Below are 26,181 nucleotides of genomic sequence, written 5' to 3'. Positions count from 1 at the left end.
TGGCTCGTTTGAGCTGATCTTGTACTATGTTGTCAAAAAAAAACATTGTATTTCATTAAACATTTTAAAATTCATGATTGAAATAACATAGGATTTTTTTTTAAAAAACAAAAAAAAAAATCACTCAAATTTTTTGATTAAATACACCCTTTGAAATTGAAATAGGTCTCTCACTTGAGAGACTCTGGGAAACTCATAAGAGATTTTAATAGCACTTGTCTTCCTACAAGCGGTTCAATTTTTTTTCAAATTTAAAATTAATTATAACGCTCCATTTATATATTAAATATTAATATTATATTGGTAGACTTAAAAGATAAAATGGATGTAGATGTAGACTTTTTAAACTCCACACTTAAATTTGTTATTTTAGTACAAACCACTTAAAATGTTTGATTGAATAAAATATTCTGATAGTTACAACTCCCTAAATATGTGATGATATAGTCATGGAATTGCATACAATATACACAATATCGTTCCACCATTTCATCTTAAGCTCTGAATTCTAGAAAAGATCTCTATTTTTGCCAAGGTTTGAACGAACGATTAAAAAAACAGAGAAATTAATCAGAAAATGGCTTATATTGCCTTGTAAAAAGAAAACATTATTCTCAGTTTAGTTTTTACTTCCGATTGACCTTTTCTTCTTATAAGTTTTCCAACTGAATAATGGCTTCTTGTCATTTTCTCCTTCACTCTCTTTCCCACTCTCCTCCTTTCTTTCTTCTTCTTCTTCTTCTTCTTCTTCTTTTCCCTCTTCGCTTCCGCTCGACTCTACCTCTATCTTTGACCCATTACTCATTGGTGTCTTTGTGTCCCTTTTCTTTCGTTTCTTAGAGACTTTTGAAGTATCTTCTTCTTCACTCTCCATCGCTCTCATCCACTGCAACTCGCTTAAAGAGTCGCTGTACACTGCTTCTTTACGTTTCCGTTTACCCGTGACGCTGCCAAAATGGTTTTTCGAATCGTTAGCCTTGTCTTCTTGAGTCTCTGAAGTGTAAGCCCACTCAGGAACTTCCTTCTCTTCCATGAGTCGTGTATTATAGTTCTCCTTTTTACGTCTTTCCTCGTCCATTTGTTCAAACATCCAAAACTCATCCTCGGTTCGAGCTGCGAGCCGGTTAATCTCTCTTTCACTTGGCACATCTTCCCCCAGTGAGCTTGTTCCTTTGCTCATGATCTCTTCCAGCATCTCTCTCCTGTCTTGAGCTGTTGATGATTCAAAGAGAGAGATTAGCATTTATCAAAAAATCAAGTTTGTGGTTGGTAAGGATATATGTATGTGTTTTAACGCCTTTTACCAGTAGAAGTTGTGTTGAAGAGCCCTGCTTGTATGACTTTGGCATCAATGCCCATCTTTTGCTTTGCACGCTCCAATATTACTTCTTCAATGGAGCCAATGCTAACCAACACAAACACTCTCACTTCCTTTTTCTGCCCTATCCGATGGGCACGATCCTCTGCCTGCTGGTCCATTTGTGGATTCCAATCACTGTCAAATATAATTATAGTGTCTGCAGTTTGTAAGTTCAAACCAAGACCACCAGCACGTGTGCTCAGAAGAAACATGAAGTAGGGAGAGTCCGGTTCGTTGAATTGCTTCAGTAAAACCCCTCTTTGGTCTGTCTTTGTGGTACCGTCGAGTCTGAGGTACATGTAGTCATTGAGTGTCAAGTAAATTTCGAGAAGGTCGATGAGACGAGTCATTTGAGAGAAGAGAAGAATTCTGTGTCCAGCCTTTTTCAGTTTTGGAAGGAGGCGATCAAGTAGCTCGAATTTTCCTGAAGCTCTCACAATCTCCGGCTTCTTCCACATGTTATACTCTCCTCCAACAAATAGGTACGGATGATTACAACACTTTCTTAATTGCATTGTCAGATTCTGCAGACTCTTTGATTTTCCATTCCCTGCAGATATGATTCCATTAGCAGTTAGCAGTTTAACTTTCTGATTTATGTTAAGATTTGAGAGAGAGAGAAGAAGTTAAAGCTAAGCTACAAACCTGTTTGAATACCGACCCTGCCTACGTCTGTAACTTGTTTGTAATACAACTTTTGCCAAGCCGACATATCACACTTCAGTATGACTTGTGTCTTTCCAGGAAGGAATTTCTCAACTTCACTTTTTTTCCTCCTCAGTAGAAACGGCCTTATGACCTGAAAGTGGCATTCACATTGAGTATTTTGCATAGCGGATTTGCTAAAAAGTTTAAGCAAACATAGGAGCATAAAAAACCCACATGATGCAGACGATTAATAATCAACAGCTCCTCTTCATCTGTAAGACTGGCAGTACCACGTTCGGCGAAAGGAGTATTAAACCATTCTTCGAAATTCTGAACCGAGTTAAAGATGTGAGGAAGTAGAAAATTAAGCAGCGACCACAGTTCTTGCAGACTGTTTTGGATGGGCGTCCCAGTTAGTAGAAGTCTGCGCTTAATGCGATAGCTGCATCCAGGGAAAACTAGTGTAAGCAAAATGTATTCAAAGTTCCTCTGTGACAGCATGAGATAAATCAGAGTAACAACTAACAACCACTTAACACCATTCATTTCAGACTTCATCAAGCTATGCGTAAGAAGGTAATTAAGAAACTAGACAGACTTATAAAAACAAGAGATTCACACAGAAACATACCCCGTTCCTAGAGTCTTTGCGAGAGCACATTCATGGTTCTTTAGCCGATGTCCTTCATCAACAATCATGTAGTTCCAGTCAATTTTCTTCAAAAATGCTTTATCTCTCATGATAAGATCGTAATGGGTTATCAACACCTGAAATTTTCCTCCTGCTATTGTTGCACGTATTTCACTTCTTCTCTCTTTCGATCCATCGTAAAGAAAAGCGGAAATGCTGTCAAATGGACAAAATGAAGCACATTTCATACACAACATCCATACAAATGCAATTAATGAAGTATAAAAGGTTGTTAGGAACATACCTGGGTGCCCATGTTGCAAACTCATTTTCCCAATTTGGTAGCACAGCTTTTGGAGCCACTATTAGATGAGGCCCATGCACATTTTTACTCTCAAGAAGATACGCAATCAGTGCAATTGTTTGGATAGTCTTTCCCAAACCCATTTCATCGGCTAAAATTCCATTATAGTCGTTGTTGTATAAAGAGACCATCCATTGAAGCCCTTCTAATTGGTAAGATCTCAGTTCCCCACCTTGTAGAAGGGATGGCTGCTTCGTCACCTGTTAAAGAAAACATTGATAGTTGAGTTAAACAAACTAAACCATACTCCAATTATATACTAAAAGACAACCATAATTACCTTCTCCTGTATTGTATGGATAGCCAAGTTATACTGCCTCTCGCCTTCTAGTAAGTCATTAGAATCATCATTATTGTTAGACTCGATGATCTCAATATCTTGGTCAGGAAGCACATCCTCGGGAGCATCAACTTCAGATAAGTCAGATTCTGAGCCTTTCAGTAGTTTGATGCCTTCTGAAATTTTGGCATCTTTCTGACGCTGGACTGCAGCTCCCAAACTAACAAAGATTTTGTTTGTCTCCTCTAGGAAAAGGGTTAGTTTTTCATTCTTACTCTCCTTTGCTAGTTTCATGTATTCCTCTTGATCATCAGATTTAAGCGCCATGATCCGCAGCTTTTCAGCTCGGGTAGCACGTAGCCTTTGTTTTCCATGCCAGCCCTGTTAGATAGAAGGCATAATTCCTTTTTTAGTATAATTACGATATAATCAGGGTCCTGAGTTCTATGGCAAGAAAAGTGAGCAATGATAAACATAATGCCAGGGATATCATACCTGGACAAAATCATTTCTTTGCTTACACCGTCTCTGGGAAGCCTGAATTTGCAACTGGAATTCACGAACAGCGTTGAGTACTTCTGCGAAGAATTTCCTCTGCGTCGTTTCAATCAGATTCTTCTCCTCTTCTTCTAACCGTAATAACCTCTGAATAAAGAGTTTAAAAGCATCAGCAAGGAGTTTAAAAATCATAAAATAGTATCAGCATATACCCCAATTAGAATTTTTGTACAGGTTTCAGTCTCAGACACTTCTACAAAATTCGCCTATCCAAACAAAAAGAGGAACCTAGTAAGATATATATCCACAACTCTTAGTCTAGTTTTCTTCTAAAAGGTACTTGTTCCTATCATCTCAAAACGTCATCAGTTTGCATTCGAAGAACCAATTCATCATTATAGGTAAAAAGTATAAAATCTGGGAGGAAGCAATTTTGGGTTGAATTAGATAGAAAGCAAAATGACCTCGGCATCACGCTTGTTTCTGAACTGATCATCAGCTTCCATAACAAAAGGATCACCAACCCCATACATTCGGCGAGGCAACCGCATCATGCCCCAGTCATATAGTTGTCTTTCGGGATGTACACAATTCAAACGCAGCAAGTATTCCGCGCTCACCTCACCCCGAACCTTGCACTGTAGTTCTTGTAACTGCCACACACAAACGAGACACCGTGTCAGTGTTAAAGAAAAACCATATTTCAAAACAGTATCACATAATAGAAAAAGAACCACTCGACTTGCACACATAATAAATAATATACCTTAAGTCCATAAAGATCAAGTAAGCATTTATTCTGCAAATCTTCACCTCTATTCGAAGGTAATCCTGATTCAAACCACAAGAGTTAGATTCCTCTCACATGATAATTGGTTCCATTGGCTTTTCACAGAAACATAATGGACAAGAAGGAGAAATCTAGACAGATAGTTTGCAACAAAACTAGAAACAGTAGAATCAGCAATCACCTTCAAGTTCAGATAATCGGTTATGGATACGACTCTTATACCGAGTCTCCTTTAATTCGTCCAGCCAAGAGCCTGATTCACAGTTTTGTCGCTGCTTCAAAAGTGCATCTTCGAACTCACTCATCAAATCACCTCCACTGGAAGTACTACAATTGCCCTGCAAACACCAATTAGACAAGTAAACAAGCCGAAGAAAGCATAGAAACCAGTTAATTTCTTCGATCCACAACCTCATTAACCAATTCACAAAAAATCTCCAAATCCATATACGAAATTCGAATTGCTTAGATAACGCACAGAACCAGAAAACTTCGATTCGCAAAACACACAACAAAATCGACGAATCCGAGCAAGGAAGAAAAAGGAAATCGAATGAACAAAAGAGAGCTTACAGAAAGAGGCGGAGGAGAGGGATCGGAGACGGAGCCATGGTAGATGGAAGAAACGGAATGGTAAAGGTGAGAAGGCAAGAGGAGGTCGCGAGAAAGGTAGTTGAGAGCAGAGATCAGAGACTTGGTCTTCTCTACGGGATCTTCCCGCTGCTGTAGCTGCTTCCCCATGGCGGGAACTCTCTTCTCTTCTCTCTGATTCGATTTCAATTTGTCAAATTAAAGATTAGTTTTTAAATTTTCTGTTTGTCGTTCCGTTTTTTTTTTTTTTTTTTGGGTTTGCCTTCTTCGAATTTTCTTCTCTCGCTCTGGTGTCCTGAGAGAACCCCCAAAAGAATAAACGAGACGGAGATAAACTAAACCACCAGTCGCTCACGCGCACCGGTCTATTAGGGTCTAACCTTGTCAGTTTTACATAATTACCCTTCTTTTTTTTTGAGCCGGCTCTTAAGCCTTTGCGGCCCAACTTATTGTAATTTGGCCCATTTGTTTTTTTTTTCACACAATAGGACTAAAAATCTTGATTTGGTGATAAGATTAAAGTATTAAGATTTTAATTTCAGTGTACAGAGAGATGAGGTGACTACATTTCATCTGCCAATGTTGAAGGAAATTTTAAAAGGCCCCAAAATTGGGATAGTACAAGAATATAAACTTGGTCCAACTTCTAAAACAATTACAGTACATCATTCTTCTTCAAAGAAGAAAACCTCAAATCTATGAGAAGTTCTCTGAATCTTCCATCAAGCTTAAAGTCTTTTCACTGCCCTGTTGATGGGTTCTTGGAAGTATTGAAGTGATATAAACATCGCCTCCTGCATAATTTATCGCACAATCTCCTCAGCTCAATCATCCCAAAAGGAAAAAAAAAAAACTCATAAGAAAAATCTGAGAATACCTCTGCTCGAATGGTTCGGCTTCCTTGATGTGGACAAGTATTCAAGTATATATTAAACACCTCTCGAACGTTTTTCCCCTGTATCAATGATCTTTTCATTAGTGTCCATATCAAAACACTTAGTACAGGAAAAAAAAAACGCACTAGATCACTGAGAAGTCTAGAAACTTTGTGAGAGCTAAAGAGCTGAATAAGAGGTTACCTTATACTGATTATCATCTTCAATACTTTCTTCAAGCCCAGCAAGTCCACCAAATGCAATCAATAAGTGCCTATGATTTCATGCCACAAGCATCTAAGTCAGTCCCTATAAATTAAAGCTGCTAATGATGTGTTTAGACACAAACTTATAACCATGTTAAGGAGGGATAATGAAAATATCACCTAAATGTTGGTATTTTCAGCTCTGATGAACTAATTACCACGCCGTGCTCCGAGGTACCAATCAAATAATCGTATCCACCCTGCGTTTCGTTTGGTATTAGGAAATAAGGTTATGCAGGAAATATGATCTAAATCATAGAAGGATGACGAGCAGAGTATCACTATCAGTACCTGGAAAGGGCATTCCTTGAATACTGAACTCAGTTGTGATGCATATCGTACTTTGTATCCCCAATACATTCCTGCTTCTTCTCTTGGCTTAGAGGGCGGAACAATCTTGCGTACCAAATCTAGATGAACCAAATTAAAAATTCATTAACTTCAAACAATTTATCTAAATCGAAATTTAAAGATAGAAGACAGATCGTTATGATAACTTGAAAGAAAATAGAGGTTGTCAGTACCTAAATCGGGGTTGGTTCCCATGGCTACTGTAACTCTTATTCCTGGACTAAGCACTTGATCAACAACAACACTCTGCATAAAGAGCATCGAATAAAGGTCAATCCATGCCAAGAAAAAATATTATTCCCGACTGAGATATCCCAAGTTGAGAGGAACTAATAATACCTTGCTTAAACCCACATCGACCATTGTATTCTCAGAGTTTGGAGCCTTTTCACTCAGCGTCACGCCTATAAGGATATCATTTCCAAAACAAAGATGAAACACAACTATAGTACAATATAGCACATCGTCAACAACAAAGAAAGGTGATAGCTTGATTCATGTTTCTCCACATCAGTTTCTTGAAAGATATCTGGTATATCATATGGTATCACTAAAGATGTAATGTGCAATCTAATTGGATGCATATGAAACTTTGGTATTACCTTCACGGTATTGTTCCCACTCGTGCTTACGCAAATGGTGAGGAGCATCAAGAGGTGGCAACATACCCTATTATATAGATCAAACAAAAGTGGTCAGAAGACACTAGAAAACGTAAAGATTGAAGAAAAGAAAAAAAGACCTTTGAAGTACACACCACATATCTAAGATCATTTTGCTTAGGGAAGAGAGATTTCCTCAAATACTGTGGTGTCTCTAGATACTTCAAGATACGAACAAGAAAGGAAGCACCACTTTCATTGCTATCAGAAGGATTCGTAGCAGCAGCTTCGATTTCTGAGCTGCTCTTATTGTCAAACACCACGATCTGATTTTTAAAACATAAAAAAGCTGTCGAATTTAGCATACAATTTTGTTATCCATATAAGTAGTTTTGATTCAACAGCAACAAGTTTGTTTTGAGAGCTCTGTGGATTGAAAGAAGAGAGAATGATTAACATACCTCGTCGATTCGGAATATTGTGGCTGCACGAGCAATTTGGCCAGCGAGCTGAGAAATGTTAAGGGAGTTTTTAAAATTGCTAAGAGAAGAGATGAAATATCAGGTAAGGGCACCAAGGGAGAGAGAGAGAGAGAGAGAGAGAGAGAGAGAGATTACGCGTGTGGCGAGCTCGAGTGATTGAGTGTTGTGGATGATTGAACCAGCTATGGCTATGCTTACAGTGGCTCTGCCTTCTTCTACATTACCCTTTTCCTCTTCTTGTGTTTTCGATTGCTCCGAAACAAGCTCCGGCTCTTCCTCTTGGTTTTTCTTCTTCTTCTTCTTCTTTTTTTTCTCCTTCTTCGCGTCACCGTCGAGACTCATCTTTTGCTCCGGTTCTGTCTCCGTATCGTCATGGCTTCTCTTCTTCTTCTTCTTCACCTTCTTTTTACAATCTCCGTCAATCGTTGTAGCAAGCTCTGGTTCCGGTTCCAGCTCAGGAACGTCGTCTTGACTTCTCTTGTTCTTCTTCCCCATTTCTGCCGCCGGCGAATGCTGCAGCCGTGGCGAATTTCGCAGGGTTTATGTGGTTTTGGGTTCTTACTGGACTCTTGGGCCTCTATTACCTTAATCGATTAGGCCTATTTTACCGGCCTATCAACTTGAACGTAAAGTTTACGATTTACGTAGGGAAAACCCAAAAAAATATTGGAAGTATATATCCATATTAATAAATATCGTGCAACTGAATACCCACAAAATTAAATGTTACTCTGTATTACAAATTTACAATAGACTAGTTACCCACGGTCGGTTTATCGTGGGCTAAACACTTTATCTGAAAAAAATTTAAAATAATTTTATCTGTTATTTTGTTATTTATAATCTTTAAAAAATATCTGTTTTCTTTTTTGTTTTACTTTTTGTTGTCACCCTAAAAAACTGTATAAAATCAAATTATATTTATTATTATATCAGAAAAAAATCTTAACTGTTTAACCAAGTAGATATTTCTAAATCTTTCTTTTAACGAATTTAATAAACTAATATTTTGTCTACTCTAATTAAATTATCTTAATTACCCTTAATGATCATATCTTTTTTTGTAGTATTTCTAATGGCATTCTAATGTAATTTTTACATTTTTAATGTTAATTTTATAATTGTACTTCTCAATTAATATAGTAGGATAATGTTTTAGCATTTTTACACAAATTAAAAAAACATTTAATGTTTAGCTATAGGTGCATTATATATTTATAATAATAGATATTTATAATTCTTAACTAATAGTAATTTATCAAACTTTTAAATTTTCATTTAATAATTTTTAAAATTTACAATTTCTTGGCATTATTTGATAAAAGGATGATGATGATGATGATGATGATGATGATGATGATGATGATGATGATGATGATGAGGAGGAGGAGGAGGAAGAAACAAAAAGTAAAATCACCCGGTTAATATGATACGACAAATCACCCGGTTATAGTGACTCAGTAAGTCAACTGTGGAGCAGAGGATCGAAGCGGTTTGGCATTGTTCCCTATCATTAACAACAGATCCACTTTGCGATTCTCCACCATATACTTCTTCTTCTTCTACTTTTTCCCCACAGCCTGAAGATCCGTCTCTCGAGAAGCCATCACCCTATTCTTAAACTCATCTGCACCGAAGGATTATAAGCCCATATTCAAGTCATATATAGAGAAGGAGAATGAGAGAGAAATTAAAATTATGTTTTCAAAGATTTTTTTTAATTCGGTAATAAAATAAAATGTAATATAATTTGAGTTAAAAAAATGCAATATTAATAATAATTATTTCATCCAATTAAAATTAAAACGAAAATTAATTCCATCTCATTTACTCTCTCCGTTTTTTATTAATTGTCGCTCTAAAGTTAAATTTTTGTATCATAATACTTGTCGTTTTAGATTTCCAATACAAATGTTTGATAAATATTCTAATTTTATCCAACAGTTTTAATGTTTTAACCAATCAGAAAATTAGAAAATATATTTAAAAGGAATAAAATAAAAATAATAATAATTTTTTTAATCTGTGTGAAACAACCTTAAACGACAACTAATAAAAAACAGATGGAGTATATATTAATAATTAATATAAATAGATAAGGATAAAATTAAATATTTTTTAATGAAAATGACAACATTTAATTTTTTAAGTATTAAATTGCACATTTTTATTAATATATATATTATTCTTCCAGTAAAAAAAGACCAGATATTAAACTTTAGATAAAAAATAAATAATATATTTTTTGGTTTTTTTCCTAATTTACGTATTTTACCCTTTTTCTAAACAAGAATACGTCTGGATAAACCAAGTTTTTGGTCAGCATTTATGATTTAAGCATTTATAGCAGATGGTTGTTGATGACGATTAACTGAAACGTACTTTTTGACAGTCATATTTTTCTACTTTTTTTGTTTTTGTTTTTTTTTTTTTCTGTCACGATCTTTGATATTTCTAAAATTTATTGATAACCAAAGATATATTGGTTTAACTGTAAACCATGTGATACGAAACAGCGAACCATAATAAATACTCGCTTGCCAGATGGCACTGTCCTATTAGCTTGACAATACAACACCTAAGACCATCATTACTGGCAGTTCTTTTATCGATACTCTTATTAAAAAATAATAAAAAGAAGAGAGAGAAGAGGATAAAAGAGAGAAACGTTCCTTGGCAGAGTAATCTGAGAACCGATACTCTCAACAAACAAAACAGGTGTCATCTGTTTAGTGGAGCAGATTTAAAAGATAAATAAATAATAATAATTTGTAAAAAAGTTAATTTATTTTTATTTTTTGAGGAACGATTAGGGGGTTACTCGAGTAAAGATGCTCTAAAGGAGTAAAAAGGACTCTCTAAGCTTAGCCGTCAACGGCGGCGCGTGCCTTCCTCTCAGCGGCGCTTTCCGCTCGAGTCTTGAGCCAACTCAGCATGTCACCGTAAACCAGATCGACCTTCTCCTCCGATTCTCCAATCATCTGATGCCACAGCTCAGGGTAGATCTTGATCGTCTTATCCTCGCTAATCGCTCTCCGATGAAGCTCCTCGACGCACGCCACGTCGCAGACAACGTCGCCTCCTCCGTGCACGATCAGAAACGGAACCTCAACCTCCTCAAACCTCTCCTGCAGATCCTTACAGACACGGATCAGCTCGTAAGCAGTGGCGGCGCGTGGTTTCGCCACCGTCCTCCTAGGGCTAGCCATCGCAAGCTTCCTCTTCCAGGGCTCCTTGAAAGAAACCTCAGGGATAGAGCCGCGCGTGGGGACAACGCGCCAGGTAGGGATGAGATTGGCGACGACGAAGAGCAAATGCTCCAACGGCCACGGCGGTTTGAATTTATCGCTGATCCCGCACATAGCTCCGTTAAGGATAAGTCCATCCCAAACACCTCTCTGACGGAGCGAGATGTAGAGAGCAATCGCGCCGCCTAAAGACTCGGAGTAGAGAAAACACGGCAGATCTGAGGGAGTCTGACGGCTGCGGAAGTCATCGAAGAAGGAGATACAGTCATCGACGACGGGATTGAGGTCAGGGATATGAGCGATGAGTCCATCTGAGAATCCATGCCCTTGGTGATCAATCGCACAGGTGATGAAACCGGATTTAGCGAAAAGGATTGATGTGAGCTGAAGGAACCAGCTGGATTCGCCGGTGAAACCGTGAACGACGGCGATGATACCGATTGGTTTAGTTGGAGGGAGTGGAGTCCACCATTGAGTGAAGAGTTTGAGACCACGTGGGTTGGTGATGAAGGCTGAGGAGTGGCTAACGGAATGTTTCGCGTAGAACTCGTCGGCGGTGAGAGATCCGAAGGGACTGTGTTCGTTGGCGTCGGAGATTGGATGCAGACCCATTTTTGTTTTTTTCCCCCAAAATCTTGTGGGTGGGTGAGGGGAAGAAGATGATGTGTGTGTGTGTGGGGTTTGGTTAACCGTTGAGGGGATTATAATGACGTTTCATAAATGAGGAGGCTGGGTTCTGGTGTTGTAGGGACACATGCTTTTAGTGTGGACGCGCGAACTACTACTCCTTATTCTAGGCTCGCTTCGTTTCCTTCTTTCAATTTCAAATCTCCGATTTAGGTAGTGTAATAAGACTTTTACAGTAAATGAATCACAAATTATCTGAAATTTTTAACTATACGTTTTTACTATTTGGTTTTATCCCATATCCGTCAGTCAAACATAACTTGTAATCATATAGATTGTGTAATTATGGCCGGCAGACGCGTAGAGAACAGTGTCTGTGTTTGTAACTTTTTTTTTCCCAATATGATGTGGTGGTGAAACGGTCATAAACTACTAGACTAGTTTGTATAGTTTGTTCATAAATCAAAATGAAAAAAATTAGTTAGAATTTTTTTTTTAATAAAAGATATTATTAATATTATATAAGCAAGAGATGAAACCAACATCGCTCGCTCAGACCCCCACCCTAAAAGCTCTCTCTCTCTGCAACTGAGGTTTTTTTTCTCTCTCTCATATACCCTAGTGATACACTAGCACATATAAATCAAAAGATTGTACACAAATTAACGACACTTCCCAAATACATTAAATGGTTTTTTTTTTCCTAACATTACAGGGAAGTATCGAAACCTAAGTAAATGATGGAGGTGTTGTCCTTTGTACGCATCGCTGTGGCTTCATTCAGCAGACCGTTTGCTATCTTCTCTCCAATATTCTCTGTCCCGCTCTCTTTCTCTCTCATCTGGTACATTTGTTTTTAACACATAAACACTACATTAGATCCAGGTTCTAACACATACTACTAGCAAATATTTGTCTTTGATGATTCAGAAAAAAATTGTTTACCTGAAGTACGAGCTGCACAGCTTTCTTCGGACTTACCACATCCCATAACCCATCACTACAGAATTGTTTTTATTTTGTCCGGTTATTAGAATAAGTATAAAAGAATGAGAACAAGGGACAAGCTTATTAAGTCTGTGTATTTTACCTAGCCAACAGAGCAAACACATCTTTACTAGATTGTTCAATACGCACAGGCTGGCTTATATATGGCTCTGCACTGAAACGGCTGTCTTGCTGTTTTGGAAATTTGTCCCCAAGCATCCTTGCAAGGTTTATACCTGAACAAAAATAATCAAATCAGACTTGGTGATTTTGTTACATTGAAGATGAAATCACCAGAGCGTGTTTAATTCATGGAGCTAGTACCGAAGATCCGAGACTCTCCATCTCTCAATGATAGTCCTGCCTCTTGGAATCGCTTTCTCTCGGACAAGCTAATCACTCGATGATCTTCAGTCATTTGTATATAATTCCCATCAAGACTACCAAATGCAAAACAAATCTTAATCAATTTTAAAACTCGAAGTTACTATTATTATTCCCAAGACCATTTATTCATGACAGCAAAACAACTATCTGAAGATCAGTATTAAGGAAAATGTAGGGATAATCACTCTTTCTATTTCCGCAAAGCAAAACAATGATATTTAAATATGCTTCTCTTATTCAACAAAATTCTACTGTGATGTGAAACAATGGAAAGCATAAATCTCATCTATTAGTGTCTATTTACTCTACCATAAACCCTAGATTATAAATAATCTACTGTTTCCAAAACAAGACCACACTCACTCACGCTTTAACACGCAAGATCCTTGTTTTCTAATCTGAGTAATCAAGTCCCCTCCCTCTTTCTACACCAAGAAATGCTGCTACAAGTTTATACTCAGGTTAATGCAACCTCCACAACTAAGAATCTTAAGATAGCAATATAGTAATTTTAACGTACTGGATAACACATGCTGAATCCCCAAGATTGGCACATTGTGCGAAGAAAACTCCTACATCGTCTTTCCACACCAAGAGAACGGTAGCTGTACAACCCTGCATTGATCGACTAGTTCATTAAGTATGAAGCAATGAAAATGGTCCAGCTAAGTCATCAACATATGCAATCAAAGGAAAAGGAAAGAAAAGGATAAACTGCAGAACCTCATATTGGTAATCATCCATGCGAGCTTCTGTGTTAGCAAGCACGTCCCTAAGGACGTCAGAAGCATCCCGTTGTGATAACACTTTCTCCTTCCTCAGCGCGTCTGATAAAATATTCGCCAGAATCTCAGGAATAATTCTGGAGAACAAGTTTAATTAGCTTAAATATTCACGTATATAATTGATGTTGTTAGAGACAAAACTTCAAATCAAAGATGCTCCAGTTGTTAGTGAAAGGCTCCTGACATATAATCATTAGCCCAAAACAAAAATGAACAGAACAAATTTCAACAACGATATTTTCCCGGCTGCAACCACGCCTGCCATAAATGTGACGCAGTTGCATGGCTAATCACATGCAGCTGAAATTTTCAATGCCATCAAAATTTGATTATTTAATGAAGCAAAATCAGTAGACAAACTCAGAAAAGCGGAAGTTCAAACATAACCAACCATAGCCTTTTTCAGGTTAGGATATCTTTGGTAGGTTAAGCATTAAAAATCAACCCATAATAAGAAATATCAAGAAGGATTTTAGAAAAGAGATAGTAAATAGCGGAAATTCTGATCAAATGACTCACTTGATTGCGGCTTGAGCAGCCTCTGCTCCCCCATGTCCATCACAAACACAAAACAGCCCAAACTGAAACCGTATATACAATTAAAACTATGTTAGCAGAAGCAGTAAAGTCCATCAAACAAATAACTCAAAATCACAAATCAAGGTTGACCTTATTTGCCCCTGGAAGCGGCCACTTGTAATGAAAGACATCTTCCATTGGAAGTTTCCTGCCTCCTCGACGTATAGCCATGGGATCTGAGGCCACACCAATCTTGAAGGGTATCTGAAACTCATTCTGAGACGAGATACGGACCTTCCAAAGATGAAAAGAAATTGCATGAAAACCAATAAGGAAAACAAAGAATCAGCACGCAACTTTAACCACTCAAATCGACTTACATAGACCTTTGTAGTTGTTCCCAAAGTTATTATATCTTCACTTGCCAGCTCGACAGGGTTACCCCACTTCCGACTGCCTACATCATGATGACTTACTGACCGCGAGTTTACGAGAGTTCCATTTAGGCTACCCATATCAACCAGCTCCCATTTCAATTTCTGAAATCAAAGCCAGGCAGGTGTGACGCACAGTGTAAGAAGTGACATGGAAAAGTCGAAAAAGTTAAACTATATAGCTCCTTACAGTAGAGTTCCATGTTATTTGTGCATGTTTCCCTGAAACTTCTGAGTCCTTCAATACCAAATCAGCTGGAGAAACCCTTCCAAGTTTCACTGGCGATGTAATTGTGGAGTTCACAGCATGTTGAAGCCCAATGGCAGGACCCGCAATGACCTCCAGGGACATCCAACTTCCTGCACTTCTAACAGAAAATATGATATATGTCTTCACGACTAATTGAAGAGATGGAATGCAGTTGTATTACACACCCTAGGAAATTAAAAGAAGAAGAAATTACTTTGATCTTTGACGAAACTCGGAGAAAGATCAGTACGTCTATCCTTTTCCAGATCATGTTGCAGATTTTGACTTCTGTTATCCTGCCAGTCATACGTTTGCACTTCTGCCAAGGTACCTTTTTCATCTGGTAGTTTTAGCGTTTGGCCCACCAAAGCATTTTCAGAAGGTTCAGAAATTACTTCTAGAACCAAGCTTTCACCTACATAATTTAGAGCAGATCAATAGGGTGAAAAACGAGTGATGCATAGACTTCATAACGCAAAGAGGGTGTTTCTGAAAACAAAACAACTGTATCATTTCCATCAATCTAATGATGTAGAGTCAATAAAATCTTCACCAGAGCTGGATAGAAGTGGAGGAAAGAGGAAAGACTAACCTGGGGTGAAATGGGGAGATGAAGAAGGAAGCCTTTGTTTGTAAACACGTCCTTCGGTCAGAGATGAATGCAAAAGCCCTTCATTTTGATAGCAAGCTCCCTCTAAATCATATTCCCTTGTGACCTCACTGGTTTGGCCTTGGATCAAATTCCCATCATCAGATATAAGGGGTCTCTGCAAATCCCCCAACTGCAGAGAATGGCCGTGAAAAGTATTAGGGCAATGACTGAAGTAAAAAAAAAAAAAAAAGTAGCCTAAACAGGATGTTCTATAGCCAACAACAAAGAGAAACTCAATTCAGCAGAGAAAAATATTTCCCTGTATGACAAAAGTAATAATGATATGCCAGATTTAGTTCTTCTTATACAATTGAAGTATGCTATCCAAGAAATGCAGAAATTAGATATAAATGAACCACCTGTTACGTTAGTAAGGCTCAAACTAGAGTAGAATTCAGCAGAATTGGAAAATAGAGTGATTCAACCCTTTTTTTGCAACAAAGATAAGCACGAAGCTCCAAATTTAGATTGGCAAGCAATAGCTGAATCATACGTAGCTAAAGACGCATATAGCACAAAAGTACATCGAGTTGCTCATTAGACTTTTTAAAAACAAAACAGTTTTTTTTCTTTTTTTGTGCAAATCGAGTAGGCAGAGAAAAAAGTAGATACACTCATTATAACGCAAAGACAAAATCTATTAAAACCGTGAACTACACATCATTATAACGCAAAGACAAAATCTATTAAAACCGTGAACTACACATCTGCCAACAGTGAAAACCTCAAAAATAAACACAATCTCATTTCCAAAAAGTCAAAATCAGATTCTTCAGAAACCAAAACACATTCTCACCGCCCGGCGTCGTCGCCTGACCACACAATCAATCACATAAAGATCCCCAAAACAATCGATTAAACCCAAAAAAAACACTCGCAGAAAGGAATCATGATCTGTCACTAATGATCAAAAGCGTTATCAATTCGCAAAGATCATCCCCCCCCCCCCCCACCAGCCCACACACACCGCAATCAAAAAAATTAAATCGAACAAGGCCTCGGAACAAAGACTCTCAGGAGATTCGAATAGAGAGTGTGGGGCGGGTGTGAGGAGGATGAAGATGAGGAGGAAGATACCTTGAAGGTAGAAGAGAAACGGGAGGATCGGAAACGAGAAAGGTAGCGCCATGGCTTGCAGGCGAAAAGGATGATGAGGGAGATGAGAAGCAACATAAGAACCATGAATACCCCAATAATGTTCATCTCTAACATCGCCATCGTCTTCGCTCTCTCCACCCCCTTCCTCTCTCCCTTCTCCTTCCAGATTGGTTCCCGAGAACCTCGCTTTGAATTTTTCTTACCCCTTCTTTTCTAAAATTTTTCCACTTTCTTTTTTTTTTTTTTTTTTTTTTTGCCTTAAATTGTTATTTTCACTGTCTCTCTACTTTTTTTTTTTATAACAGTAGAGGAGAGAGTAACATTATCCTACGTGGACGCGTTACGATTGGTTAATACTTGGATTAGGCTATAGAAAATCATCTTATACGCCTTACGATTGGTTAGTGGTTGGATTAAGCTTAGATCAAATCATCTTATACGCGTTACTATTGGTTAATGGTTGGATTAACTAATTAAAGCTTAGCCATACTTTATTATTTTAATTATTTATATTTATTTTTTACATATCATTTCTAGATGGATTATTTTACATTGTAAGAAAAAGTACCTTGTATAGTTTCGTGTACTGGACTGTAAGAATTCTATTTCTTATAGTGTTTAAGAGTTGTATATAGGTGAGTGTTGTTATCTAAACACACAGTTGTTATAATCATACAAAGCAATTTGAGAATTAGAAGATATCTTATGTCTTTTTTCACAGTCAAAGAACACAAAATTAAAGCCGTTGATGACAATAGTCTAGGAATCTACATATACGGTCCTAGCTAACCAATCAAACATTAAAATGTTTCTATGTACACACATAAATTACTTTTAAAAACGTTTTTAAGATTTGTTCTTAGAACTTTTATATACAATTTCTATATCCCATAAAGTTAAAGATTAAAGTTAGGTTTTATGAACATGTATGTAAACTATGATGATATCTAATTGTAGAAAATCTCATTACTAGTCATCATGTGTTATTGATTCATAAAGTATAAGAATATTTTTCGATACGATATATAGTAACAAAAAAAAACCGAAAATTTCATACCATCATAGTACAGCATTACCAATCAAAAGTTGTAATTGGCACATAATCATGAAGATAACCCAATAATAAAGTCAATTTTGTATATGCATGGATTGTAATATAGCAATCGTAAATGGCAATCATGTATTCATCTCTTTGATACAACAGACAAGCACACAGAAAATAACTTTCATATAGAATTTTATAAAACAAATAGTAATTGAAAATATGATTGTGAGGGTTACCTTTATTCTTGAAACAGAGAGATCTTCCATTTTTTTGTTTTTAATCAACAAGTGTAACCACCTCATGTGTATTAATCAACAAGTCCCATATGTATTTATACTATACCTGCAAGCATAGACGAAATTGGGAATTACAAATTAATTTCAATATATTATACATTTGGTAACGTTTTTATTTTTCTTGACTAAGCTTTATATATGGTAAGATATACAAGTGGTAGCATGCAGTCCATATTTGATCTTCATATCATCACTCCCTTTCCAATTTTAATTCTATAAGAACCCGGCCCTCATCAATTTAGTAGATATGTTCAAAGCAACAATCATTTTGGTATAGCATATTAAAAACTTTTGGAGTGGCTAGAATCTTCGGTTGGTTACGAAACCGGCTGGTCAAACCTTTTAACAAGGTTGAAGAGATGATGATGATGATGATAAGGCCTCCTCCTCATCACAGAATGCGTCGCGTTCGCAAAAGTCGTAATTAATTAAACGTTCTTTTTTTTTTTTTTTTTGCTAGATCTCTATATGATTCTTGTCAGATTTGTGTTTAGCACATACCTCTTTCTGAGCAGTACTGTTGTTAAACACTATATGGGTTACGAGTTTTGTAATGTTATTGTCGTTATAGCCTTTGGCTAGAAACAAGACCATTGGACGAATATAAAACAGACGTCGACAATTTTTTTGCAATTTTCTATTCTCTAACATTATATATCTTGCTTGCAGATCAGAGACCATGGCTTAATGCGCAGCAGATAGATACGTATGGGACATGCTTTAAGTGTAATGTGAATGCTGATTGGAGAAATCCAGATTCGATGGGTGGGGTATCTTGGATTGCTCTTGATTGCAGGGGTAGGGTTCTATACCATGCAAGAGATGCTTTTACGGAGTCACCAAACAGGATCGTTGCTGAGCTGCGGTGTATCTTGTGGGCGCTTCAAAGCTTACGAGATCTTCATGTGGGTAAGGTCATAATCTCATCGGATTGTCAAGCTGCGATCGCGGCCTTGTATAACCCGCAGGGCCGGCCCAACTGTATTTGATGCCTAAAGCTAATTTTTTCTTTTGCCCATTAACAAACATTTGATAAAAAATATTAACAAAACCAGGCATATCATGGCTCGAACTCGGATCACTTAAGTAGAAATGGTCTACATAAAACCACTGTACCACTGCAACATCCAAGAGATGATGCCCCGTATATTGGTAATAAATATTGGCGCCTAAAGCCTTTGCTTTACGAGGTTTAGGTCAGGGCCGGCACTGATAACCCGTGCTACTGGCCTCAGTATCGGCCATTGCTGTTCATTTGAACTGTCGCTTTTGAGGTGGTGTCTTGTCACTCTAATACCATTGCAAGGGACATTGCGTATAGTGTTGTGAAGGATGGTCGTTACAATTCGTACCTTGCTTCAGATGGACCGAGTTGGCTTTCTAATCGAATACGTAGTGAGGCACAACCGCGCTATGTGTTTAGGTTTATTCCCTATAGATAATTTGTCTATCTTGGTTTTGGTAGATTGGAACTTAATTATGTAAGATTATTACATTTTCAATTTACAATTTATATGAATGTTATTTTATTTTCCGTTGTAAAACAAAAAAAATGTTTTAATTGTTTAATGTTGTAAAACACTTACTGGACTCTATAGACCGGCCCGCTCACAGTCCGTTAGGACATGGCCTTACGGCCCATTTACTTTCCGCACGTTTACGGCCCATAGCCATTGCTTTACGGCCCATGGCCTATCTTATGTACTCGATTGCTTTATGGGCTTTAGCCCTTGTACTCCTATTATATATACTTGTAACCTCGACATTAATCAATAAGACTAAGAGATTTCACTTCCTAAATTCTCTAGTTTACAACACGTTATCAGCACGATAGCCTCTAACCCTAAACCCTAAAGCAGCCGCCGCTTCCTAAACCCTAAAACCCTAAGGCAGCCGCCGATCTTCTTCTCTCTTCCACAAACCCTAAACCATCTTTCTTTCTTGCTCCCATCCGAGATCAAACCTTTTCTGTTCGAAGATCTCCTTGTTCACGAGCATACCTTAAGCTCGTGATCAAGCTTCTATCGACAGCTTGATCGAGGATCTTGGTCCGTGTTCGGGGGTGAGTTCGTCTGTTCGTGGTTCGTGATACCGGACGAGAGAAGTACGAAGCGGTTCGTGGGAAGCTGTTCGTGGGAAGCTGTTCATCATCCGCGGAACCTGTTCGTTGTTCTGTCCACGGACGCTGTACGTGATCCAGTTCGTTGTTCTGTCCGAGATCTGGTTCGTGGTTCTGTCCGAGATCTGGTTCGTGGTTCTGTCCGAATATTGGATTGTTTGTTGCATAAGAGCCTAGAACATGAACTTGTTAAAATCGAATATTGCTAAACTGTTCTAGGATTTAAAACTTGGATCATTCATGCATCATAACTAAAAAAAAATTGGATCATGTATAGGATGTTAGAAAAAATCGGCTGCATGAACTAATTCTTAGGATTCCTTAAGCATAAATTTGAACATAAATTTCCTGCAAATTTTCGGCCATGAAAACATAAAAATCAAGCATGAATCTTGTTCTAGGATTATTAGGATAACTTCCATAAACTTTTAATCATTATCCTAAAACTTAAATAAAATTAACTTTAATGTTCTAAGAGTATGTCCGATTAAATTAAAAACTTTTGTTAAGTTTCTATAAAATTAAAACATGAAATCGGAAATTAAATATTGGTTAGGACAAGTTCCTAATCATCTAAAACTCTTAAAACAAATTTACTAAATCCTAGACTAAAAAAGAAATTTAAGAAAAAGGAAATCCTATCTAGAAATAAGGAAATTGTTGCATGCATACATATTTAATTTTGTTGTCTTTGCATGCATGAATTTAAACCATACGAAATCTATAATAGGCAAGGGCATGTTTCGGTCTCAAATACCGCATGGTCCAGGGCATGTTTCGGTCTCAAATACCGCATGGCCCAAGGACATGTTTCGGTCTCAAATACCGCATGGTCCAAGGCATGTTTCGGTCTCAAATACCGCATGACCTGAATAAATATTTGTTGCATGATTCGATCTCAAATATCGCATGCTAACTATCGGTTGTCTATATTATATGCAGATGGCAAACCTCAAAAGCCTAGACTATCCCATCTTGCAAGCTTCTGGAAAGAACTACTTGGAATGGGTGAAAGACACCGAAATCCACCTAAGGTCAAACGGCCTAGCTGGTTGCATTGATGAGGAAGTTGAGAGCACTGATAAGAAAAAGAATAAGTGTCTCCAACATATGCACCATCACATTGCAGAGAGTCTCAAGAGCCAGTACCTCTTTATAGACAATCCACTCGCCCTTTGGACACAGCTTAAACGCCGTTACGGTCACCAAAAGACGGTGCTCCTTCCAAAGGCCGAGTTTGATTGGAAGAACCTAAGGATCCAGGATTACAAATCCGTGGAGGAGTATAACTCTGAGCTTTTTAGGATTGTCTCACTCCTTAGGTTATGTGGAAAAGAGGTGACTGAGAGGGAACTGATAGAAAAGACCTTGTCTACTTTCAGCCCTAACAATAGAGTTCTTCAGCAACAGTATCGGCATCAAGGCTTTGCCGATTATAGGGCACTCATTGAATGTTTACTGCTAGCTGAGCAGAATGATGAGTTGCTGCTGATGAACAGTGCTATGAGACCTTCCGGTACAGCCCCATTACCGGAAGCAAATAAGGTAGATTTGGGAAAGAAAACTACAATGGAGTCTAAGGAGCCAAGAGCGCCCCATGAGACCAACTACGTCCACAGAGAAAGACACTACGGCCAAGGCCGTGGTGGCAGAGGACGTAGTGGCCGTGGCGGACAGGCCGGCCGAGGAGGCCGCGGACGTGGTGGTAAGGGCCGTACGTCCTTTAAACCATGTACCAAGGTTAAATCGGTCTGCGATAGATGTGGTATGTCAAACCACTGGTCCAAGACTTGTAGAACTCCCAAACACCTCATTGATGCATACCAAGAAGTTCTAAAGAAAAATCCGGAAGCCAACTATGCGTACATCGATGATGAAGGAGACTTCGATCATGAGAATGACGACTTGCTAGAGACTTCCGATTGCCTTCAAAATGATGATTGATTTTCGTTTTAATGCGGTTTAATTTCAATGCTTTTATGCTTCATTTTCCTTTATTGTATTGGATGATTATTTAAATTTAAATGCAATGGTTCTTTTATTTTATAATTGTCCTATTAAAATACAAAATTATGTCCTATTTATAGAAATGGCCAAGGACAAGAAAATAAGTGTGGTGGATAGTGGATTAAGCCACACAAAGCCAATATTAGCAAAGATAAGCGGGTATAGCAAGCCTAAGTAAAGACTACGGCCAAACATATATTTTATGGCACACATTTTAAACTAAGTGTTGCATTATAATCACCCAGCTCTAAGAAAAGCTTATTGAATGGTTTATAAGAAAAGCTCTAAAAAAACCCAGGACATTCATTTGAATGGTTTCCATATTGAAATAAAGGGTGAAGGAAACAGAGAGTTCCTATATATTGAAATCACCCATGGACATAAGAAAGTCCTAGAGCCTATACCTGCACTAGCCACTGGTTTTTACCATGCTAAGAGTAATATAATAGAGGCTAATATGGCAATGAACGAAATGTTCAATAATTCACTTTATGGCATGACCGGATTGGCCATCCGGATTCTAACGTGATGCGTATGTTGATATTAAATAAAGATGGGCACACTCCTAAGAGAGAGAAGAGTTATCCCTACAATCTCACGTGTGTAGCATGTACACAAGGGAAACTCATTTATAAGGCCATCACCAGCAAATGTAACTAAAGAAATTTTCCACTTAAGACTATAAGTCTAGATAGTGCTGGTGAATTTATATCCCAAGCGTTTAATAATTGCGGTATGTCCATGGGGGGAAGTGTGGACCATCCTATGGCACATGTACATACAGAGAATGGATTAGATGAATCTTTCATTAAACGCACTTAATAAATTGCTCGACCATTACTCATGAGGTCGAAGCTTCTTGTGTCGGCTTGGGGACACACAATATTACATGCAACAGAACTTATACGCATCAGGCCATCTAGTGAGTATAAATATTCCCAAATGCATAACGGGTCATAAGCCAGACATATCCCATCTAAAATAATATACGGGTGTGCCGTTTATATTGCATCATCACAGAGAACAAAGATGGGACCTCAAAGGAGGATGGGAATATATATTGATATGATTCTCCCACCATTGTTAAGTATCTTGAGCCAACTATGGGTGATTTATATGTGGCCAGATACACGGATTGTCAGTTTGCTGAATCCGAATTCCCTACATTGGGTGGAGAGAAAGACAAGCTGGTCAAAGAAATATTATGGAATCAAACATCCTTAAATTGGCAAGATCCTCGAGATTATACATTTGCAAAAGCTAGCTATTCAATTGCCAAGATTCCTTTAATGACCCAAAGAGAATTATGAAATCGTACATACCAGCTCGTAATGCACCAGTACGTATTGATGTTCAAAAGGAACACAATAATCAAGTTGCTAAAGAGTCTAAATAGACCAATATGTTCCATAGAAAAGAACCTTCGGAAATCTAATAAAGGTGCAAATAAAACCGAGGTTAAGGAAAAAGTATAGACATGGCCGCGACAAATTCTAAGGTACCAACAATGAGGTTTGGGACGCTAAACCTCAAGGTCCTTAAGGTATTAATAATAATAAGAGCTCGATAAACTATATCATGTCTAGAATAAAATGGAACTGCAAAGATGTCGACATTAATGAAATAATTGCATGCAAGGTAGCACTTGAAGTAAATGAGGATCAGAAACTCACGTCTATATTAGAGTGCACTCAAGGTAAAGATTGGCTAAAATAGAAAGAAGCCATTGACGTGGAGTTAAACTCTTTAAAGAAGAGAAATGTGTTTGGTCCGACCTTAAGGACAACACTTGATATAAACCAGTTGGACATAAGTTGGTCTTTGTAAGAAAGAGAAATGAGAGTAATGAAAGCGTGAGACAAAGCACGGTTTATAGCACAAGGATTCTCTCAAAGACCAGGAATAGATTATGAGGAGACTTACTCCCTGTGATGGATGCAACGACTTTAATAAGTCTGGCTATAAAAGAAAAACTGGATTTACGGTTAATGGATGTTAAAACCGTATACTTACATGGTCCACTGGAAAATGAAATGAGATTACCAGAGGTTATAGAGCGCAATTATAAGAGTGGTTCTCGAGAAAATACTGCATAAGGCTAGACAAATACCTTTATGGACTGAAACAAAGTGGGTGTATATGGTACAATAGATTAAGCAAGTACCTAGCCAAAGAAGGCTATAAAATGATCCCATCAGTCCATGTATTTATAAAGAAGTTTGCAAACAAAGGATTTGTGATAATAGCAGTCTATATGGATGATTTAAACATCCTTGGAACCCCTGGTTAAATCGCCCAAACAAGAAAGAATTTGAAATGAAAGACCTAGGCAAAAGAAAAATTCTGTTTGGGGTTACAACTTGAGTACATAAATGATAGAATCCTTGTGCATCAAATGGCATATACAGAAAAGTACTCAAGAGTTTTAATAAGGACTAAGCTCACCCATTGACTAGCCCAATGGTTCTAAGGAGCATTGATTTGGATAAAGATCCATTGGTCCAAAGAAGGACAATGAGAAAGTTCTCGGTCCTAAAATGCCATACCTCAGTGCTATAGGGGTGTTAATGTCTTTGGCTAGCCACACTAGACGAGACATATGTTTTGCCGTGAACCTCCTAGCAAGATATAGTTCTTGTCCAACTATACGGCACTGGAATGGTATTAAATATGTACTGCGGTACCTGCGAGGGACGGTTGATTTTGGTTTATTTTATACTAACCATAACCGAGACTGTCTAGTTGGTTTTGCTGATGCAGGTTACCTATCCGATCCACACAACGGTAAGTCACAAACAGGTTATGTGTTTACGCACGGCGGTACGGCGATCTCTTGGCGTTCAATGGAGCAGACTCTTGTGGCCACATCGTCAAATCACGCGGAGATCCTAGCCATCTACGAAGCCAGCCGTGAGTGTGTTTGGTTGCGGTCCATGACTCAGCATATTCGGACGGATAGCGGCTTAGCAGACAACAAGGGAGCAACCGTCATCTACGAGGACAATACGGCTTGCATCGCCCAGCTCAAGGAAGGATACATCAAGGGAGATCGGACGAAGCACATACTGCCGAAGTTCTTCTTCACACATGAACTACAAAAGGCCGGAGAAGTTCAAGTGGTGCAAGTACAGTCATGCGACAACTCAGCCGATCCCTTCACCAAAGCATTGCCGACATCGACGTTCAGGAAGCTCACGCACAAGATTGGAATGCAGAGACTTCTGGACTTGGAGTGATGTTTGGATCAGGGGGAGCAATGTGTGCTGTACTCTTTTTCCTTCACCAAGGTTTTGTCCCATTGGGTTTTCCTGGTAAGGTTTTAATGAGGCAGCATCCCCTAAGCACATTGCAGCGATCCCATCCAACATGGCACGGTCATCTCGTCCAAGGGGGAGTGTTGTAAAACACTTAGTGGACTCTATAGACCGGCCCGCTCACAGTCCGTTAGGACATGGCCTTACGGCCCATTTACTTTCCGCACGTTTACGGCCCATGGCCATTGCTTTACGGCCCATGGCCATTGCTTTACGGCCCATGGCCTATCTTATGTACTTGATTGCTTTATGGGCTTTAGCCCTTGTACTCCTATTATATATACTTGTAACCTCGACATTAATCAATAAGAGTAAGAGATTTCACTTCCTAAATTCTCTAGTTTACAACATTTAAAGAATTTTGGAAAGGAGCCTACTGTGACACGTGCAAGTTTGTCTCTTTCGGCATTTTTTATGTTGTTCAATAGAAGAGGAGGAGGTCACACGTCACAAAGGTCCGATTCCGATGTTACGGGAGTTACTCGTCGCTATGTCAAATCTCCGTATTTCGTATTCATCTGGTTCAATTTCGCAAACCCTAAATGTCAGAAATTGCGGTTTCGTTAATCGCGTGTACTCAGATTTCAATGTTGAGTCGATTGTGTGGGAGGACTGAGAAGGAGACGGTATTGGTTTCTCAGAATTCGATAAAATTTGATTGCTACGAAGATGTCT

General features: G+C 38.2%; 5 protein-coding genes and 1 long non-coding RNA gene across 11 annotated transcripts; 2 read left to right on the top strand and 4 right to left on the bottom strand.

Moving 5' to 3' along the window:
• Nucleotides 1–506: 506 nt before the first annotated feature.
• On the bottom strand, nt 507–5,529 carry LOC104709230 (putative ATP-dependent DNA helicase CHR23). The gene is made up of 12 exons (XM_010425879.3): nt 5,145–5,529; nt 4,753–4,909; nt 4,548–4,612; nt 4,246–4,434; nt 3,779–3,928; nt 3,284–3,664; nt 2,944–3,203; nt 2,640–2,855; nt 2,243–2,450; nt 2,006–2,159; nt 1,305–1,910; nt 507–1,212 (listed from the first exon to the last, which is right to left on the bottom strand). The coding sequence occupies exons 1-12, from the start codon at nt 5,310–5,312 to the stop codon at nt 620–622; spliced, it is 3,147 nt and encodes a 1,048-aa protein (XP_010424181.3). The 5' UTR covers nt 5,313–5,529; the 3' UTR covers nt 507–619.
• Nucleotides 5,530–5,665: 136 nt separating this feature from the next.
• LOC104706252 (uncharacterized) lies at nt 5,666–9,374 on the bottom strand. 2 transcript variants are annotated; one of them, XM_087461625.1, is made up of 12 exons: nt 9,156–9,374; nt 7,874–8,350; nt 7,718–7,765; nt 7,412–7,582; nt 7,257–7,323; nt 6,994–7,058; nt 6,828–6,900; nt 6,595–6,713; nt 6,424–6,503; nt 6,242–6,311; nt 6,040–6,117; nt 5,666–5,956 (listed from the first exon to the last, which is right to left on the bottom strand). In XM_087461625.1, exons 2-12 carry the CDS (start codon nt 8,231–8,233, stop codon nt 5,891–5,893), a joined length of 1,197 nt encoding a protein of 398 aa, XP_087317751.1. In that variant the 5' UTR covers nt 8,234–8,350; nt 9,156–9,374; the 3' UTR covers nt 5,666–5,890. The 2 variants fall into 2 exon arrangements, with proteins under 2 accessions (XP_087317751.1, XP_010420729.1); XM_010422427.3 differs by having other exon boundaries at nt 7,874–8,357; nt 9,156–9,372.
• Nucleotides 9,375–10,198: 824 nt separating this feature from the next.
• Nucleotides 10,199–12,133, bottom strand: LOC104706251 (caffeoylshikimate esterase). The gene is made up of 2 exons (XM_087461624.1): nt 10,574–12,133; nt 10,199–10,316 (listed from the first exon to the last, which is right to left on the bottom strand). The coding sequence occupies exon 1, from the start codon at nt 11,596–11,598 to the stop codon at nt 10,603–10,605; it is 996 nt and encodes a 331-aa protein (XP_087317750.1). The 5' UTR covers nt 11,599–12,133; the 3' UTR covers nt 10,199–10,316; nt 10,574–10,602.
• Nucleotides 12,134–12,252: 119 nt separating this feature from the next.
• Nucleotides 12,253–16,995, bottom strand: LOC104735990 (protein phosphatase 2C 70). 5 transcript variants are annotated; one of them, XR_015563838.1, is made up of 14 exons: nt 16,705–16,988; nt 15,568–15,757; nt 15,190–15,390; nt 14,916–15,085; nt 14,672–14,830; nt 14,442–14,585; nt 14,292–14,353; nt 13,711–13,849; nt 13,508–13,602; nt 13,355–13,427; nt 12,925–13,040; nt 12,704–12,836; nt 12,559–12,613; nt 12,253–12,454 (listed from the first exon to the last, which is right to left on the bottom strand). XR_015563838.1 is itself a non-coding variant. In XM_087461622.1 (13 exons), exons 4-13 carry the CDS (start codon nt 15,075–15,077, stop codon nt 12,323–12,325), a joined length of 1,197 nt encoding a protein of 398 aa, XP_087317748.1. In that variant the 5' UTR covers nt 15,078–15,085; nt 15,190–15,390; nt 15,568–16,240; nt 16,287–16,995; the 3' UTR covers nt 12,253–12,322. The 5 variants fall into 5 exon arrangements, 4 of the variants coding, with proteins under 4 accessions (XP_087317748.1, XP_087317746.1, XP_087317747.1 ...); XM_087461622.1 differs by lacking the exon at nt 13,355–13,427 and having other exon boundaries at nt 15,568–16,240; nt 16,287–16,995; XM_087461620.1 differs by lacking the exon at nt 13,355–13,427 and having other exon boundaries at nt 16,705–16,994.
• A 1,336-nt stretch (nt 16,996–18,331) lies between these two features.
• Nucleotides 18,332–19,124, top strand: LOC147939681 (uncharacterized). The gene is made up of 2 exons (XR_015563837.1): nt 18,332–18,483; nt 18,736–19,124. It is a non-coding gene; the product is annotated as an uncharacterized LOC147939681 (long non-coding RNA).
• A 2,003-nt stretch (nt 19,125–21,127) lies between these two features.
• Nucleotides 21,128–22,129, top strand: LOC147939680 (uncharacterized). The gene is made up of 3 exons (XM_087460983.1): nt 21,128–21,330; nt 21,508–21,730; nt 21,926–22,129. The coding sequence occupies exons 1-3, from the start codon at nt 21,128–21,130 to the stop codon at nt 22,127–22,129; spliced, it is 630 nt and encodes a 209-aa protein (XP_087317109.1).
• The last annotated feature ends 4,052 nt before the right edge of the window (nt 22,130–26,181 follow it).

Source organism: Camelina sativa, chromosome 8, assembly GCF_030686135.1.
Source record: "Camelina sativa cultivar CO46 ecotype springtype chromosome 8, ASM3068613v1".
NCBI lineage: Eukaryota > Viridiplantae > Streptophyta > Magnoliopsida > Brassicales > Brassicaceae > Camelina > Camelina sativa.
Note: the sequence above shows the minus strand (reverse complement) of the source record. Positions and strands in the feature narration are given on the sequence as shown.